Below are 20918 nucleotides of genomic sequence, written 5' to 3' on the forward strand. Positions count from 1 at the left end.
AAATCTCCATATATCTTGTATATCATGGAGGACACTGTTAATGGACTGTTAACTAGCTACTAAAGGATTGTTGGAAAAAAGCAAAAACAACTCATGTCTATGAAGTCACTACTTAATTATAACATTAAAGTCTTAGCCAACAACCTTCTAATACCTCCCTGGGGTCTTAAGTAAATTTTGTGTTACCACTTTTTCTCAAGCTATTAGTTGAGATTTATAGGACATCTAGGAAAAAATGGGCAAAATTATGACATGTACATAGCAAAATCCTTTGTCTACATTTATTTACTTAACAAGGAAGGGTGTTATTTTTCCCAAAGCTCTCCACCTCCACTGTTTTGTGCCCTCACTTATTAATACATGCTTTTCCCTCCTGATGGTTTGAATTGCTGAATGGTTCCTAGGGGAGAATTTTCACTCTGCTGCTGGCATATTTTTTTGAAGGACTTTCCTATGGGATTAATATTTTCTGGCTTCTGTCTGTCACCCAGGCCCCATCACTCAGTTCTCTCCACAAGGAATGAACACTTCCTTTGTGGACTTCACCACACAATGTTTAATGAGTTCCTTAGATAACTTTTTAATGTTTTTGGAAGACCCTAAAAATGGGAAGAAAAATGGGATTCTTATCGCAATTTGTACAAATAGGGTCACACTTCAAAGAGAACGCTAAGCGTAGAAATCCACCTCTGAGAGCCCCTCTTCCACTTACCACCATGAAGTACAGAATACAGTCGGCTGAACAGAGGGTCTCAAACACAAAGGTTATTCTTCCCAGTTCAGAGCCCATGGCTCCCGTCATTGATGTCGGTGGTCTATTTAACAGATTAAAATTGCGATATTTACAGCATGTTCTGAATACAATCTGGAAAAAGTTACATGACTTTTTTCATTAAGCTGAAAGCCACACTCTCCTCTCCTCTCTGGGCAGTCTACTGCTGCACGGAGTCTACACAACCACGGTAATATGCTCAGATCTCCTGGTGTAAATACTGCCACCCAGCCTACAGCAAGAAAAAGACTCCTGCTGGGCAATTCAACATGGGGGGCCAAAAGGATTAAACAATTTGTAACATACTACTTTACAGACAGAACTTCGAGAAAAACAAATAAATAAACCAAGAGATTCTCCTGCAAATGACTTAGACTAAGATCTCTGAATTAAGCATCCAACAGTCACAGTTTTTTGTAATATTTGGATAGAGTATTTTTAAAAACTTTGGCTTCATCTAACTAATATACAATTAACAGTTATAGTTTCTATAGATATTCTTAAATATAATACATTATCCTACACAGCTTGCTATTTGCTACGTACATCACAATATTAATATATTTTATAAAGGCAGCCCTACTTCATCTATTTCTGTAGGGAAACAGGCATGAGGATTCCTACAGAAGGGAATCAGAATTGGTTTTCCTTACTTAAATCCTGGGATATGCAAGTTTAAGATCAGGTAATCATTATCGGAACCTCCAGCCCCACTCTGGATATGATCTCCAGCCACCTCCCAACCTAGAAATGATAAAGGTTATCTTTGTCAGTAAAAATTCCAGTAATGATTTCCAACAATCTTTTTATATAAGGCCACAAAAAGAAGAATCCCCAATTTTAGACTGCAGGTGCAAACGGCATGCAGAGGTAGACTCCTAGATACCGATAAAAACGTTGCATATGATTCTCCAGGAGGAATCAAGTAATGCATACTTTTGCATCAAAGGTATTTAACGGTCAAATTAACAACAGTTTTCTCAATGAGGCATGATTTTTTTTTAACTAGAACAGACGGTCTTTATCCATTTCGATATACTAAGATGAAAACACCCTAGTCTTCAGGTAACCAATGGGAAACAGAAACTTCAAATTACTCGATGAAGATGCGGGGTCTGGAGTTCTTTCTTAGAGTTTGTTGTATTGTTGTTCCCTAATTTAACCCCTGTTCTGCATTCACTCACTTATTCACTCACTGAACTGGCTTTTACTGAACGCCACGAACCATGACCTACTTTAGGGACAGAAAGACAAGACTGGGTCCACCCTCACTATGGAATCAGTAGACTATGAGAGACATAGCTAACAACTGTTAATAGTATGAGGTAATAGAGATGCACATGAAAGGTGACGTGAGGTCTGTCTTCCGCAGAGAAACCATCAGCGTGCCACGGGCTGAAATGGCCACCATGAAATGAGGAAAGGAGACGCAGCCCTCACACACCATCAAGCAAGGTTATTAACTAATGGCAGTGCTTAACATGGACACTTGTACCTCCAAAAGAAAATGTCAACTTCTGCTACTTGAACAGGCATAAGAGAGAAACTGGGAAGGAGATTAATATCAGTGCTGTACTGGCGATGTGGCAATTTTCGAAATGTTATCAGCAGTTCACAGAAAGGTGATATGTGAAGTATACATAAATCAAGCTAGTTCGAATAATGGTTATGTGCGAAGCTACCTGAGTAAGAGAGAAATGCCAATTGTTTTGCTCTCTAAAGGTTCATGTGGTTGAAAAGAGAGATAAGCAGCTATCACTTCCTAATGCTAAGAGTAGAACAGCCACAAAACAGTCTGACCCAGTGGGACACCAGGCCCTTGACTGCAGTGTAAGTAATGTGAGAGGCAGTTAAGCGTAGAGACTGAAAACTTGTGATGGGGGTCACAGGGAGAGGGATATTCCCACGTGGAGGAATTCTACACCAAGAAAGGGGGGATTTACGAAGGTTTCTCTAAGATCATTTCCTAGTGTTCAGCTGGCATGCGGGGCAATGGAATAGCAGAGAAGGCCAAAGAAAAGAAAGGAGTAACACGGATGATAAGCATGGAGGTTTGCAGGGGACCAACAACCTTGCAAGAGGAAACAAATATTTCTCATGTTTGAACATTGCCTGTTGCCGCAGGTTTTACTGTATCCCCTCCCAAGAAACATATACTGACGTTCTAATCCCCTGTACACATGAATGGACCGTATTTGGAAACAGTCTTGGCAGATATAATCAAGTTAAGATGAGGTCCTTAGGGTGAGCCTTAGTATGACTGGTGTCCTTACGAGAAGAGAGAGATTTAGACACAGACACACAGGAAGAGCACCGTGTAAAGACACAGAGACACAGGGAAAAGATGCTCACGTGAAGACAGAGGCAGAGACGGGCTACGCTGCCACAGGCCACAGAGTGCCTGGAGCTACTAGAAGTTAGGAGACGCAAGGAAGGGTCTTCCTACAGATGCTTTTCTTCGGAAGGAACACAACCCTGCCCATACCTGCTTTTCAAATTTCTAGTCTCTGGAAAGTGAGAGGGTAAATTTCTGCTGTTTTAAGCCCCCCAGTTTGTGATACATTGTTGCAGCACCTTTGTCTTTTGCTTTATCCCTCAGAATGAATCCCACATTCTCCATGTTTCTATACACAATTTCTATTTTTTTTTATAAATTTATTTATTTTTGGCTGCGATGGATCTTCGTTGCTGCGCACAGGCTTTTCTCTAGTTGCAGCAAACGGGGGCTACTCTTCATTACAGTGCGCGGGCTTCTCATTGCGGTGGCTTCTCTTGTTGCGGAGCACGGGCTCTAGGCGCATGGGCTTCAGTAGTTGTGACACGTGGGCTCAGTAGTTGTGGCTCACAGGCCCTAGAGCGCGGGCTCAGTAGTTGTGGCGCACGGGCTTAGTCGCTCCGTGGCATGTGGGATCTTCCCGGACCAGGGCTCGAACCTGTGTCCCCTGCATTGGCAGGCGGATTCTTAACCACTGCGCCACCAGGGAAGCCCCACAATTTCTATTTTAAGATTTATTTTTGTTTTAGAAATCATATTTATATTTATCATAAAATTTTGAAAGCTACAGAAAAATTTGAAGATGAAAACTAAAATTATTTATAAACTCATCACTCAGAAAAAACTACTGTTAACATTCTGAGGTGTTTCTTTTCACTATCTTTTTGATGCATACATGTTTTTACATAACTGAGATCTTATTGTTGATAACATTTTGTTTCATAGTTTTATGAATTAACATTATTGCATAAGCATTTTTATGTATAAAGTCTTCACCAACATGCTAAATAAATAAATTAATAGCTTATCATGTAGACAGATGTAATTAATTCCCATAATTTACTAAATCACTCATACTACAGGACTTACCTCCTATTGACCATACATTCAACATAACCATTTGGACTGTTTTATCTTTTAGTGAGCAGAAGTGACACTATAATGAAGGTATTTGGGGTAAAGCTTTTCTGTATTTTTCTAGAAAAGAATCCCAGTAAAAGAACTACTGGGTCAAATAAATATATTTTTAAACAAATATTTTGTGCTGTTATCCTGATTTTGAAAGCAATGTGTATACATGAGGAATATTTATTAAATAGTGTAAACTAAATGAAAAAAATGAAGTAATTCAGACTTCTCAGAAACCTCCCACTCCCAAGTGACAGACTGAACATTTCAGTGTGTTTCTTTTCTCTCTTTTTCTAGTGCATAATTTTCTTAAAAATATACTTTAGGTTTTATTTATAATTTACTGTATTTTCTGTCTTTCATTTAGCATTATCGTCTCACTTTTCTAATAATCATTATATCAAAAATACTTCCCCATCAAAAATCCTTTCTATATCTAGTGTTAAAGAGTTAACAATATGTTGTATGGTTATATCATCATTTTATTTAATCATACCCCATTGTTGAAAACTTCGTTTTCTCATATTTTTGACTCTCATAAATAACACTAAAATTAACATATTTGTCCATAATTTCTTTCTTTACACCACATTGTTTCCTTGGTATAAATTCCCAGAAGTGGAATTATTGAGTTGGAGAATGGGACCATTCAAAATGCTTGAAACACTGCCAAATTGTTTTCCATCTGCTGTCATTTTTAATGATTACATAACATTTCATCCAATTAGTACAGCATAACTTTTGTAAACATTATCATATTGCTGGAATTTAGATTATTTCCATTTTTGGTATTATAGGTTATGCTCAATGAAAGCTTCATGAATAAACACTAATTTGTTTACAACTCTGAATTCCTCTTGGGCGAAATTCCAGTACATGAAGATGTACTTCTACATACCTGTTCCACAAGTGTGGTAAATTCAGATTGACAAGACAAAAGAACCTCAAAGTACTGCAAGTCACACAGTCAAGTTGGTCAAAGCACATCCACTTTAACTCCATGATGGAGTAACGACTTCATGAGACAGGCTGCCCTGGGCCTCTCGCTTTGACCCCCATTATTTTGAGCACTGCTTTTCCCGAGGTTGGTTACTGTACCACCAGTCACAAAAATATACATCACCTTTTACCTCTGTATTTTTCACATTACTGTCTGCTCTTTCAATATCACATACTAAATAAATATTGCAGAGATGTATACTTTTTAAATTAATAATTGAACATTTCTGAAAATCAGAAAAAATTTAAATTACAGCCTCTAGCGAATGAGTAAGCAAGTGGCTAAACCAAATATTGTCATGAGAGTTAGACTAAAAGTAACTTCTTTAAAAGACTAAATAAAAGTTTCAGATAATCTTCACTAATAAGTGAATACACACACACGCACACACAATGTATCAATGCTTTCAATACATTCCCATTCTTATTTTTCCTATGTCTTAAACTTCCTCAACTTAGAGTTCAACCAAAGGATCTTTTTGGAACATAAACCCTTATAGTCGGGTAATTACTGCTGTGTTATTTTTTTCTTCTCCCTTAGGATAAATTCCCAGAAGCAGTATTATTAGTTGATAAAGAGTACTATTCCATAATGTTCATTATGCATAAAGGCTTTTTTTCATGCATCTGTTTAACCAAAATTATTCAAGCACCTACGTTTTGTCAACCTGAGTACTCATGTGTACATCTCACTTCCTACAATCCCAAGCCTGTTTATTTCAGATAGGTGCTGATTTAAAACAGATGTGATTAGAAAGTTTTTTTTTTTTTTACAATGACCTAAAATACGGCATTGAGAAAAAGTGAACTGATAAAAAAAAATGCCAATGAGCTTATAAAAGTAAAGGGCACATTTTACTGTAAAACCCTAGTATCTATAACACCTATTTCTAGTGTCAAGTTTAAAAACACATACATAGGGCTTCCCTGGTGTCGCAGTGGTTGAGAGTCGGCCTGCCGATGCAGGGGACACGGGTTCATGCCCCCGTCTGGGAAGATCCCACATGCCGCGGAGCGGCTGGGCCTGTGAGCCATGGCCGCTGAGCCTGCGCGTCCGGAGCCTGTGCTCCGCAACGGGAGAGGCCACAGCAGTGAGAGGCTCGCGTACCGCAAAGAAAAAAAACAAAAAAAAACCCCACATACATAGATATTGTCATTCATTTGACCAACAAATATTGCAGAGTAACTAAGTGGTAGGCTCACCATGCACTTAAAATATAAGAACAAATAAAATTCAGCAACCGTCCTATAGAACTCTGCCACATTTCCAAGTTTTCAGTAAGTGAGGTTCATATACATTTGTAAACATGATCACAGACTTCATAGGCCAGGGGAGTTAGAGATGATGTAACCCCTCCTCATGGCTCAGTGCTGAGCCAGAAAACCAATCTAGGCAGAAATGCTTTCATACGGTGTTATATATACACTATGACTCATCCAAGTGGCAAACAACACAAATTTCAATGCCTCCCTTGGTGATCTATTCTGGTATTTATAACAACCATAAATGGTGATCCGCAACATCTACTTCAAAACTGACTCCAAAAAAATGCAAAATAGTTTATATTCTTAGAGGGCAGTCATGTGGCTATGACACCATATTTACTATTTTTATGTGAGGTCTGGGAAGACAGGCAAGTAGCCAAATGCTAAGATTGAAGTTCCTCATAGCCATATTTAGTGTGTTTTTACACAGGTTGAGTCCAAGAGTCTCTACCACCAAAATACACTGAGAAGGCTGATTCTGAACTTACCATTCATTCCGTCACACTTTGAATTCCCAACATTGAAGCAGGAGGTTTTCATGTTGCCAGGAAGGACATTCCACCATTTATATTCAAACCCAAGGGCAGGCTCTGTTCCTGCTGGACATGGTCTACATTCTACAGGAGACAAATGGGGCAGAGAATTACAATTAAATCACATCCGGATAACTTCCTCTTCCTCTGTTCCAAGCACTACTAAACTTTAACTAGCAGAGAGGCAAGTGGAAAGGAGAGATAGTAAACCACCAATTCCCTTAAGAATTAACAACTTTTTCAAGAGCAGTCTAGAAAGAAAAATAATTCTGGATAGAGTATGCACATATATACTTGATTAACATGAAAAAGGAAAAGAACACAAAATCTTTTAAGATTATTTTTCCTTGCATTTCTGGGAATAACTGCTCATACAGAAATTACCTTCCATAAGAAGGGTGATTCTGAAATAAGTTCACTTACATGTGATCTTAGAATCAGTTTCCTCTACATCATAAATAAGGAAATATTCCACCCTTCCTACTAGTTACTAAACTTAACTGACTATTACACCATTTAATTATGGACTGGTTACTTGAAATTCAAAATATTGGCTATACTTAAAAGTGATGATGGGAGCTGAGGGGGTGTGGAAAGAGTTAGATTTATAAATAAACCTAATTTAAATTAACATCTATGACACTAAATAAAAGGGTCTCTTACAATCATTTTTTTATTTAGTCAAGACACTTGGTATTATCACAACAGTAAAAGAAGGGGAGAGAGAGAAAATGTTCATTGAGCAAGCATTTCCTGGTACCAAAGTACTGGAGGAGACATTTTTATATAACCTGCTCAGTGATGACGAGCTAGATATTATTGTCTGCAACTTTACAAATGAGAAAATTGAATTCAAATTAGTGGCTAAATCACACTATTGGTAGCCTGCAGCAAGTGGATTTGAACCCAAGTCAATTCAACTCTCGAGCCCTTTTTATGCTCTCAGAGGCTCTGGACATTAAGTATACAGCACAGCTATATTCAAGTAAGATACCGGCCACAGAAATGCACTGTAATCTTTATCGAGTAAAACTAAAACAAATTCCGTAACCACTTTATTATTGTTTGGTAAGTACTAAATTCTTCCCAAACGTACACTTTGAAACAATCTACTTAGGAACTATTTTAACTGCTATCTGATCAAAATAATCCATTTTTGCTATTATTATAGCACAAAATGTGATTATTCCAGTTGAAATAAAAGTATTTTATGCTTGTATCAATATATGTGTGCACACACACTGCAAAAGGAGCGCTTATCCATAATCACTTAAACTGGTGGAACTTTCTTATAAATATCCAAAGCATCAACCCATTAAGAGGTTGTGTGTTACACAAAATGCCATTAAAAACTATCCTTATGCTATGTTGAATAAGCTACTGCAGTCTCACGATTCCCTTATATTTCTTAACTCTTCTTCAGTCTGTGAGATAAGAAAATTATGTGTTTTAAAAATTTTCCGGGGCTTCCCTGGTGGCGCAATGGTTGAGAGTCCGCCTGCCGACGCAGGGGACACGGGTTCGTGCTCCGGTCCGGGAAGATCCCACATGCCACGGAGCGGCTGGGCCCGTGAGCCATGGCCGCTGAGCCTGTGCGTCCGGAGCCTGTGCTCCGCAACTGGAGAGGCCACAGCAGTGAGAGGCCCGCGTACCGCAAAAAAAAAAAAAAATTTCCATAAAAACAATTCAGGACAATGTCAATGTGGTCCAACAAGTTTATTTCACTCAAGGTCCAACTCTTGAACCAGCTGATATCACGTACCCTTTGTTCCATCCGAAAACGTTCCAGGAGGGCAGGGATGGCAAGAAGAAGATCCATTGTTATAAAATCCAGGGTTGCAAGGTGGACAATCCTTCTTCTCTCCAGAAGGGGGCAACCTAATAGCATCTGTGAGATCCTCCCGGCAGATTTTGGGCTCTATCCACTTGTACATTACCTGTGTCTAGAGAGAGAGGAAAAAAAAAAACATAGGCTTGCAAGTCATATAACATGCTTTATTTGCTTCAGACTTCCAATAACAAACATGTTAAATTGACATGGTAAAGATTAGGTAAAGTCCAAACAGTGATAGAATAGAAGGGCCAGCTGAAGAGAATCTAAAACTTTAGTAACAAAATGAGACAAAAAGAAAAAAACACTTCGGTGGGGAAATGACCATTACCTCCAAATGTTTTTACACTAAGCTGCAGGAGGCCTTACGTCATACACAGCATGGCCTCATCATGAAATTCCTCTCTAAAATACACAGAACATGCTTGCAGCCCTCACTCTTCTAGCCACTGTTCACTTTATTCCCTAACTGCCCTAAGTTTCTATGCAGACTCCCTTTCTCACGCTGAGACCCCCACTACTCTCTTCCTTTCCCCTATCTACAACACACATCATCACGCTTTGCACACAGTGATCACCAAACAAAACGGCTATTTTTTTAAAAGAATATCTCTAGCTTCACATTGCAATCCCGTTATTTCATAAACACTGGTAGATGCTCTCGGAGTCTTTTCCAATAACCTGATGTTGGACTACAAGAGCTGTAGCTAAAATATTTCCTCCTGAGGCTTCTAGGCCCTGTCACCTGTGCTCCAAACCGCAGGATTAAGATCACATCTACCTTCATGGAGGGTAGTCTTTTCAACTCTTCCTCCCTCTCACACATGCACACCCCGCAAAACAAAACAAGATACAACTAAGTAGCTACAACTCAGCCAAACCCAGAAAACTGCTATAAAATCATTGTCTTTTGGAACCAGAAACATTAAGTGGGTTAGCCATTTCAAAACAAAATTTATATGCACGGTGAAAAACACAAAAGGCATTCTAAATGCAAAGAGAAAAACCAACTCTTTCATAACTTAATGTCGTTTTTAAAAAGAGACTAAGAGTTCCCTCGTTAGACATACGCTCGGCTGAAAGTACTGCTTCTCCTTTACAACAGCTTCTGCAATGATAAGTCTAATATTGAAGCAGGAGACCCAAAATTAAAGGCAATTCTCTATAGTTATTTAGTTAATAAGAAGTCATCTATAGTGAGCTCTTACGGCCACTCGATTTCATTCTCAAATATTCCCTTATGGAAGAATAGGTTACCTTATCTAATGAGGGGTGCTTAAGAACATGGTTTAAAAAGTAGAAGTCTCAACGGAAGTATAAACAACATTTTTTTTCTTTTTACAACTCTCTCTCTCTCTGCATTTATGGCCTACATCATGATACAGCTTAACCAGCCACTTCCCCCATCTGCCTCGCTCACCATCTGCCAAATGATGGCTATTCCTGCTGGAGTTTCCTAAACAGCTGAAAAAAGTAAACAGATCCTGTATCCAACAGGGGCTCTCAATGCCTCTGAGAAAGGCAATGTAAAACTCAGAGAACGTAAGCAAATGAAACCTCATTACATTTGGGGGATTGTCGTTTTTAAGTTCTGGCTTAAGCAGCATAGAAAACAAATTTCCAAGGCTAGGCAATTCACAAATTTGCTGATTTATTTTGACGTTAATTAAAATCGCAATGAGTTACGTGTGAGCTACTGCATTGTTGGGAAAAGTTGGCTCCCACGTGGGAGTGGGTGTGGTGCTGAGGCTGAGCATCAACGGCTCATCCCGGGGGCACCATGCAATCTTCCCCAGCACTTCAGGAGCTCGATTATATTACGCACGAGTTTATAAATGAGGAAACTTCGGATAAGACCTCTTATACCTGCCCAGAAGTCAAACGCAGCTAGTAATTGTAAAGAAGCGCTAGCCAGGGAGAGTAAAAATACCCTCAGTGAGGGTAAAAATAATGAAGTATGCAAGTACATTTTTGACAGATTGGCTAACCACACGATTTTCAATCCAAGCACAGTACACGTTTAAAAATTAGGAAATATGCACCACCTTTAAACATTTAAACGTTGAAAAGTCAAATGTCAAATGCTCTACAGTGAAAGTTTTCTTTGCAGAGCCTCTTGCTTCACATGGCAGATTGATTCTGTGCCTCTCTTTCTAACGGGGCAGATGCTTTCAAGTCTGGCTGACTGGGGAAAGATAACAATTAATATTAATGATCTTTAGCACCAGATGGCTCACCGTGCAGGTGAAAAACCAACAATCAAGTCATTCTTTGGCAAGTTGCGATAAAATTATGAAATGCTTTATGAAACCAAAACCCTAATAGAGCAAAACTGAGCAGACTGCCATTAAGATTACAGAAGAGCTACAGCCTCCAGGTATATTTAAAATACATAAGCATGAGTAGAATATGTTTTAAAGAAATGCATTGGGGGTATCGATTGGAAGCTGGTTTTCACTTAAAAATAAAATTCAAAACTGGGAAGACTGAAGTTTAGACAAATTTTGAGACTGGGTTTGTCCACGGTTGCCAGCTTCCTTCCTTCGAAAGTCGCTGCCCAAACGCACTAAGGCTTTGTAGACTGGCTGAGCTCATCTAAGCTAAATTACATGTTGTTTCAAAGGGTTTACTGATTGTCACTCCGACCTAACAGCCCTGTGCATCATGATGTTCTAACTCAGATATTCCCGGTCAGGCAGGCTATCACTTGTCTCTCTGCCTCTCCCAAACCTCAATCCTCTCCAGCTGCAAATCACCGGGCACTCATCATTTGTCTCTCTTGTTATTGCCATCCCATTCTGCCGAGTTGTGTCTGACCCCTCCTCCAAAGCCAGGCTCAACATCACATCTGTGCTAAGCACGGCCTCAGCCCACCCTTCTACGTAGCGGCATTTACTTGGATTCCCTTTCTATGAAGGCTCTGCCGCTTTCTGTTTTCCCCTTTTCTAAATGCTTAAAAGTCTGGGTCCTCTTCTTCCATTATGTGGAAGACACCATGGGGATTTAACATTGTACTGGGAAAAAAACAAAACAAAACACAATGCACCGGAGGTTCTATCTGGGGCTTTAGGCAACAAAACTGTTCTAAAATTAAATATAATAAAAAAAACACTAAATTGACACTGTGAGTGGATGAGTTGTATGGTATGAGAATTACAACTCAATAAACCTTTCTTTTAGGAAAAGCTTTTAAAGAAGACTGTCATGAAATTTTTATTTTAAATTCAGAAATCCCGGGGCTTCCTTGGTGGCACAGTGGTTAAGAATCCACCTGCCAATGCGGGGGGACACGGGTTCGAGCCCTGATCCAGGAAGATCCCACATGCTGCGGAGCAACTAAGCCCGTGCGCCACGACTACTGAGGCTGCGTTCTAGAGCCCATGCTCCGCAACAAGAGAAGCCACCACAATGAGAGGCCCGCACACCGCAACAAAGAGTAGCCCCCACTCGCCGCAACTAGAGAAAGCCCGCGCGTAGCAATGAAGAAGCAACACAGCCAAAAATAAACAAATAAATACAATTATAAAATAAAATAAATTCAGAAATCCCTAGTCACTGAGAAATGCCATGTTGTTTCCTATCATCCTAATTAAGAAACACAGGCTCCAAGTACACTCCACTTGCTTAAATCATATAAGAAGAAAGGCTGATCTAAAAGCCATACCCCTTTATACCCTATTTTTTTAATGTCCCCTCCATCTTACTTCTGCTTTATAACTCAGAAGGACTGTGTTACAGACATTGAGCACTTGGAATAATTTGTAATACTGAAGTTAATTAAAGGGCAAAGAAAGTACTCCTTAATCTGATACAAAAACACTAGCAAACCCTTTATGATCCAACAATTTCCTAGACTCAGAGATGAAGAAGTTCCATGGTTGGCTGTCTCCTCTCAAGAAGGCTTCCTTCTAAAACAACGTCCCTACCAGGCACTCTCTAGCTTTGCCGGGAAGTTTCTAATTTAACAAAACATGCCGTTCCAGAACTGGGCAACTGTGGTTGTCAGAACATCATTACATACAACTGCAATTTATCTTCTTTAAATTAGCCTGATAAACCAAACTTTGCCTTATGGGATAACAAAGAAAGGTCTATTTCTTTTTTTTCTAAGACTTCCCTTCAAATGCTTAAACTTACTATTTGGGAAATTCTTATTAACTATCTACTACGTGTAGAAGAAAGCATTATACGAAGTTTAAATATTAATAAGACAAATTGTTTGCTCTGAAGGAGGTTACAGTTTAATAAGACAGATTCACAAACTGCTATAATATAAAAAGAAAAATATACAAAGAGCATACAGAAGCAACAGATTTGGAAACAGAGTTGGGTTAGAATTCTAGCCTTAAGACATAGCTATGAGTAGCTATGACCTTAGGGAAGTTACTTAACCTCATCAAGCCTCAGCTTCCTTGTTTGCAAACTGGGTATTCTAATGTCTAATTACACAGCTGTTGAAGAAAAGAACTGGCGGCAATGTGTGAATACACACACACGCACACACACACACACAGAAAGAGCAAGCATGCAGATAAATATGTAAAGGACAGCTGCTTCTGCTATTAATACTATCACTACTATTACTATTATTGTCATCATCATAATTTCCAAGAGAAACATGAAATGTCATGGTTATTCAAAGGAAAGAGATCAGATCTCTTTGGGACAACTAGGAAACACCAGCAAGATGATCATGATTCCTCCATCCGATGGTGTCTTTCTTCCAAGCGGAAAAAACATTCCCAGAAACTTCAACCATACTTCATATGAAATAGTTTAATATCCTGGCCTCTTTTCTCTAGTTTCTTCCCATTTTGTGAAAACTTCCCCAAGCCTCTACCAAGGACAGAACACAACGCTCTAAACGCGTTAATCATACATTCACTCACCAGTTCTCTCATTCACTAATTTATTCAAAAGATGTTTCACTACCTTCTGCATTCCAGGCACTCTACTAGGCCTAGAGATTGTTCTTAACGATTAAGAACATGTTTCTGTCTACAGGAAGCAGAGACTCCAGTGAAGGGAACAGTCATCTTTACAAGTATCTGCAATAAAGTGATCTCATACCAAAACACTAGCAAACTATGATCACCATGTAAGTATCAAGAGAGGTATGTACAAAATTATGTGGGAATTCCCAGTATTTCAAGACAATCTTGCCAGAGCTACCTTATTCAACAGTGGATGTGTTCTATGAACATGTACAGGATCACTCTCGTTTTACTGTGGTAACAGACACCATCTCTCTCTCTGTAGGAATTGACTTGTGTGATGCTGAAAGGAACTGGGATATGGTCTGGCCTCCCCAGCCACAGGGATTAGAAGGTGAACTAAGCTGCCCAACCAGAGTAGCTCACGGTACTGGACAGAATGGCTGGTCTGAGATGGGCTCGTGATTCAAGCAGGGCCAGAGTCTTTTCGGAAACTTCGGTCAGCCCTCCTATAAAATGCTGTGACGGTGACAGTGGTTTGGGTAGAGATGTCAGGGGGTATCTGGCGCCAGAGCAAAGAACCTACCTGAGAAGGAAACCAAACTGAGCTCAGAATATCAGCGAGAAGAGCAAGAGAAAGTCTTGATAAAACTCTTTGCTCTGCAATGATTTCCCAGTCACATGAGTCAAGAGACTCCTGCCCTGCCTTCCCCCACTCCAATTCTGAAAAGTATTTTTTAGATTCATTAAATTTTCTAATCATCTCCAAGTACAGAAGCAAAAGTGACACCTTGCTTTGCCACCATTAAAAGGAAACATGTATCACATCCAAGGGTGGTAAGGGTAGGAGGGACCACTTTTTACCCTGAAATAAAACAGACCAAAAAAAGTTACTCTGTCTAGTTTTGGTACCCAAGATAAATAAAACCTTAAGCTTTTCTGTAAGTTGCTGACTCCTTTACAAAACTACCTTAACCCCCTGACTTTTACAGGCAGATATGAGACAACCTCTGTTGATATGATGAACAAGAGAATTGTCAGGAGTTTGAGATTAACATACACACACTACTATATATATAAAATGGATAATCAACAAGGACAGACTGCATAACACAGGGAACTCTACACAATATTCTGTAATAACCTATATGGGAAAAGAATCTGAAAAAGATAGATAAATGTACATGTATAACTGATTCACTTTGCTGTACAGGAGAAACTAACAGAACATTGTAAATCAACTATACTCCAATATGATCTAAAAATTAAGAAAAAAATAAAAAAAGGAATGCCTATTATATTCCCCTCAGGCCCTGGAAATCCGGGCTGGTTCACAGCTCTGGAGCCTCAGTAGCCTTGGTTCCCGAGGCTGGACTCTCATGACGCTGAGGAAGCTGGGAAGGATGTGCCAGCCAAGGAGCTCCCCTTGGACCTGTACTGCCTGGTCCCCTCTGGATGGGACCACAATCTCCAGATCCAGGCGGACCTTCCTACAGCTATGCCAAGCCTAGTGCAACCAAAAAACTGTGGACTGTCTGGGATGGAAGAGCACTGAAAAGTCACCCGGTCCCCACGTCTCCTGATGCTGAGGTGCCCACCTCCAGCCTCCTTCCTTAGAGTCGCTGCCCCCACGGATGAAAGCAATCTCCGCACATTTTTTGCAGGGGTTGGGATTGGTCCGGGGGTTGTAGTGGAAGAGGGAAGATGTAAAGAAACACAAGCCCTTGGGTGTCTGTTCTACCACACTCCACTCTCCTTTACAACCCTGGAACAGGACTTTCACCAAGCCTCTGGTTACCCCAGTAACCCGAGTTTGGCATGAAGAAATGCTGCTACCTTGTGGCCGTTTCCCGTAACTACAACTTTAAAACCGGTGCTTATGGGCACTTGACATTCACAAGGCCTATGAAACTCTAAATGATACCTGCCTTCGGGAGATCAGCTCGGTGCTTTGTGACCACCTAGAGGGGTGGGATAGGGAGGGTGGGAGGGAGGGAGACGCAAGAGGGAAGAGATATGGGAACATATGTATAACTGATTCACTTTGTTATAAAGCAGAAACTAACACACCATTGTAAAGCAATTATACTCCAATAAAAAATATTAAAAAATGATACCTGCTTTCAACAAACGTCCTGGGGTAGTACTCAAAAGAGAATTCGTAAAATGGCAGACTTTCAAGAAGCCAACTTCAAAAGGTAAATTTCCCACACACTGATTAAAAAAAAAAGAAAAGAAAGCAAGCAAGCACATGGAAAGATGCTCAGCATCGCTTAACAGTAGAGAAATGCAAATCAAAACAACAACGAGGTATTACTTGGCACCAATCAGAATGGCCATCATTAAAAAGTCTACGAACAAAAACTGCTGGAGGGATGTGGAGAAAAGGGAACCCTCCCACGCTGTTGGTGAGGCTGTAAATTGGTACAGCCACTATGGAGAACACTATTGGAGTTTCCTTAAGAAACTAAAAATAGAGCCACCTATGATCTGGCCGGCTCACTCCTGCGCGTCTCTATGGTGAAAGCCATAATTCGAAAACACACGTGCACTCCAACCTTCACTGCAGCAGTATGTACAATAGCCGGGACCTGCAAGCAACCAAATTGTCCATGGACGGATGGATAAAGAAGACATGGTACAGATACAGAAGGGAATGTTACTCCACCATGAAAACGAATGAAATAATACCATTGGCAGCAACATGAATGCACCTGCAGATGACCATACTAAGAGAAGTAAGTCAGAGAGAGAAAGCCAAATATCATGATATCACTTACATGTGGAATCTTAATAAATGGTATAAATGAACCTATTTACAAAACAAATAGAGTCACAGATGCAGAAAACCAACTTATGGTTACCAAAGGGGAAAAGTGGCAGGGATAAATTGGGAGCTTGGGATTAACATACACAGGGTACTATATGTAAAGTAGGTAACCAACAAGGCCCAACTGTGTAGAACAGGGAACTCTGCTCAGTATTCTATAATAACCTAAATGGGAAAAGAATTTGAAAAAGAATTGAGACATGTATATGTATAACTGAACCACTTTTCTGTACACCTGAAACACAAAATTTTAAATCAACTGTATTCCAATATAAAATAAAAATTTTCAAAAAAAACCAGCTTAAATGAAAACCCAATTTTCATATTCTTGGAAAGTTTTTCCCCTTTAAATATGTGCTGTATTTTTAATTTTCTGAGCCGGGTCTTCTACAGCCTGGATTCTCTCATAAAGCTTTTTGGCAAGTTAATGTTTTCTCTTTTTTAAATACTTTTATATCTGAGACTTTCCTTGACACAAATAAATTTTGATTTTACTAACTTGAGCTCATTTTTCAAGCACAGAGATCTTCCTGACCCAGCTTTATAAATCTACTATTTGGTATACTTAACCCTAATGTCTTCATGCAAGTTAAGGATTTTTCAATAATATGATGAAAGTAAGTTATGTGAATTCATATTCTTCTTGGTATGAGTTAGGGTATGTAGAAATACTTTGTTAAATTTATCTGCCTATGGCAAATATATAACAACCGTACTGCTAATCCAGATCAACTATTCTCCTAGCTGCCATCCAATTATAAAATCAAACATTTTACATATAGTTCTTGGGTTAGCCATATATCCAACTTAACCATATCATTGGGTCCACGGTTCTCTGTCTTACCCATAGAGAGAGCTTATCCACACGGAGATCATCCATAGGGAGAAGCTCCATCAAATATCTTGTTAATATTAAAAGATGCCCTCTCTTGAAGAATACTTGCCCATTATCATGGGTCAACATTCTTTTGGGCTCAAATCTCAAGCACTGAATCTGTGCATGTGCTTGTATGTAACCATACGGGGGTACCTCATGCAACACAGGTAAAAAGTGGGCTCTACGCAACCTTTAGGAAACAAAATATATGTAAAATTTTCAAGCTAACTCACTACTACGAAAGCATGCCTACTCTAGCACTAGCCTGTGGCACCCAGGGCAACTCCCTACTCATACCCTCACATTCTAGTCACACTCAGGCTCCCTCCCACGTCAGGTCTTCACCATCCTGCTTCCTCCTGCAGAAATGCTCTCCTCCCATGCCCTTGCCCAGGTTTTACACAGCTCTGAAGCTTTCCCTGATTTGATCAGAGCCCCCCCCCAAAAAAACCTCAGACTTCCCTGCTGTAGCACTAATAACAATTGGAAATAATAATTCATTTTCTTTGACAGACTACCTCTTCCTCTAAATCTAGACCAGTAGTTCTCAAATTGCTGAGATCTTGGACCCACAGAATCAGAATTACCTGGGAACTTCTTAGAAATGTACATTCTCAGGCCCTGCCCCCGATCTACTGAAACAGAAAATCTGAGACAGGAGCCTCCAGGTGTGTCTGATGCTCACTGAAACTGGACAACCACTGCTCTACCGTCTATGGAGACGTGCATCTTCTTCTTCTCCCTATCCTTACATGGCCCTGCTCTCATCACCCAGCAACTCTGTATATAACCAATGCTCCGTAAAGGTTCACTGAATAAATGCGTGAATGAGTAGGCATTTCACATTTTTCACAATGTAAATGAGAGTCCCTTAATCAGGATTAGAATGGTTCCAGTTACCAATTTAAATTTTCCTTAAAAATGTCTCCTAGGGCTTCCCTGGTGGCGCAGTGGTTTAGAGTCCGCCTGCCGATGCAGGGGACACGGGTTCGTGCCCCGGTCCGGCAGGGTCCCACATGCCGTGGAGCGGCTGGGCCCGTGAGCCATGGCCGCTGAACCTGCGCGTCCGTCGCCTGTGCTCCACAACGGGAGAGGCCACAGCAGTGAGAGGCCCGCGTACCGCAAAAAAAAAAAAAAGTCTCCTAGAAGCAGGAAGCAATCAAATAATGAAGCTTCAAAAACTTGAACGTTCCTGTGTCGTACAAATTATAATGTTCAAAGTCTGTATACCTCAAGAGCCACTTCCCTTGATGATCCTCTCCAAGCATGGGGAAAATGAGATCAAAAAGAGTATGACAGGACAAAAAGAGCTAAAACACAGTTGTTGAACAACCTGGGAAACATCACTAAGCCACCGGGAAATCACCAGGCTACTCCAAGCAAGAATAACATACCTCTTAAAAAGATGAACCACAACAAATGAAAATGTTGAAACAAACAAAAATAGAAAAAAATTCAAATTCACATGTGTTATTCACACTTCTTCACTATATCTGTTATCTAATTAAGTTCCCGTTGCATTTTGTTCACTTCTGAAGCTAGAAACATCTCTCTTGAATTAAGTCTTAAAGCAGTTTTTAAAGAATCACTGATATAAAATAGATAACTAATAAGGACCTACTGTACAGCACAGGAAATTCTACTCAATACTCTGTAATTGCCCATATGGGAAAAGAATCTAAAAAAAGAGTCGATATATGTATATGTATAACCGATTCACTTTGCTGGACAGCAGAAGCTAACACAGCATTGTAAATCAACTCTACTCCAATTAAAAAAAAAAAAAGAATGTCTGAGTTTACGGTGGGGTGGTACACTGTTTTGTTCTATACCAAGAACAAGTTCAGAGTTTACCCAGACACAACAGAAAGAGCGTAATTTGTGTGTATGTGTGTACACAATATGCCTGTGGGTGTGCACATGTGCATATACGAGTATGTGTGCGCATGTGTGTGTATTCTGTGCATTCTACATTTAATATATTTTAATATATGGCTTTACTTCCTTAAGCCCAGGTCAACTAGATTTTGTCACTCTATTCACTGACATAATAAAAACTACTCACTGACATAATAAAAATATGAATTTTGAATACTTTCATTATAGCAAAATCAAGATCTATTTGTATACTGGATCTCATTCATTTAAGCTTCAGTAATGCTGAATTAATGACTATTACATAAAATAAACTAAATTTAATTTGCCTTACTCATTAATAAGGGAAGTTTAGCTAAGAAAAGCTTAGTTAAAGAAACATTACTCCAGGTTACTTTCAACCCACCTTAATGGCTCTCTACATACATTTTCCAAATAGAAATAGGCCTCACCTGACCATTATAGTAGGGCATTCAAGATCTTACTTCATAACTCCTTGTCACTCAAAAGCTGTTAGAGTTACTGTTCTTATTAAAAGTAATAGAGGTACTTCTAATCATTGAAATTTTCCACTGATTTAAACTGGCCTTCCTTTGACTTATTCTGAGTTAGTAAGTACTTGCTATACTGTAAAACACAAGGATATACTTGGTCTTAAGTATTCAAAAGTGAATTCTTTTTAAAAAAAACCCTAAGGACTAAGGGTAAAATTAACAATTATATAAATATAAAAATTACAGATTAGAACCTAAGGATACAAAATTAAGAAAAGAAAGTAATACTGACATCTCTGTATATGTTACAAACTAGGTCAAGAAATTAAATGTCATGATTTCAAAGATACAAAAAACACACAAAGAATGCTGCAGCACAGCCACCTTAACCTCAGTTTCTCCTACTGACATAGGCTGGTAGGGTTAACTTTTTTTTTTTTTTTAAGATTTATTTATTTTTGGCTGTGTCAGGTCTTAATGACAGCACGCGGGATCTTCGTTGAGGCACACGGGATCTTTCATTGTGGCACGCGGGCTTCTCTCTAGTTGTGGCTGCAGGTTTTTCTCTCTCTAGTTGTGGCGCGCCGGCTCTGTAGTTTGCGGCACGCGGGCCCTCTAGTCGGGATGCCCAAGCTCAATAGTTGTGGCGCATGGGCTTAGTTGCCCCGCAGCATGCGGGATCTTGGTTCCATGCCCAGGGATCGAACCCACGTCCCCTGCACTATAAGGCAGATTCTTTACCACTGGACCACCAGGGAAGTCCCTAACTTTTTAATTAAGACAATGGCAGGTCAACTGCAGAGTTCCTGTGTGCATTATTCCTCTGGCTAAGTGCCATTTATATGGTAATTACTTTGCATTTAATGCAATTACACAGCAATCTGCCATAACTGAATCAGCCTATGGCTGCATGGCTTTTACTGACCAAAGCTATTGAGTAACCAAATAATTAAAGAGAAGTTACACAGTATTTCCATCCTGTGAGTCACAGAACACACTTTAAGGCTGTGTTTCTCCTGATATTATTTCTGACAAAAATGTAACTGTTAAAAACAGCAGTAATTGATTGGGCACTCACTATGTGCCAGGCACTGTGCTAAGGAC

General features: G+C 39.6%; 1 protein-coding gene across 3 annotated transcripts in view; it reads right to left on the reverse strand.

The window, feature by feature from the left end:
* KIAA1324L (KIAA1324 like) overlaps positions 1 to 20918 on the reverse strand; it is a 183710-nt gene that overhangs the window by 37731 nt on the left and 125061 nt on the right. For all 3 annotated transcript variants that reach the window (XM_029233932.1, XM_029233931.1, XM_029233930.1), the window contains 4 exons: positions 8736 to 8916; positions 6929 to 7057; positions 1426 to 1516; positions 713 to 815 (listed from right to left, as the gene is read on the reverse strand). In XM_029233932.1, coding sequence (XP_029089765.1) covers positions 713 to 815; positions 1426 to 1516; positions 6929 to 7057; positions 8736 to 8916 — 504 coding nt within the window. The remainder of the gene's footprint in view (positions 1 to 712; positions 816 to 1425; positions 1517 to 6928; positions 7058 to 8735; positions 8917 to 20918) is intronic.

Source organism: Monodon monoceros, unplaced genomic scaffold (assembly GCF_005190385.1).
Source record: "Monodon monoceros isolate NGI ecotype Baffin Bay Population unplaced genomic scaffold, NGI_Narwhal_1 Super_Scaffold_2, whole genome shotgun sequence".
Classification (NCBI taxonomy): Eukaryota; Metazoa; Chordata; class Mammalia; order Artiodactyla; family Monodontidae; genus Monodon; species Monodon monoceros.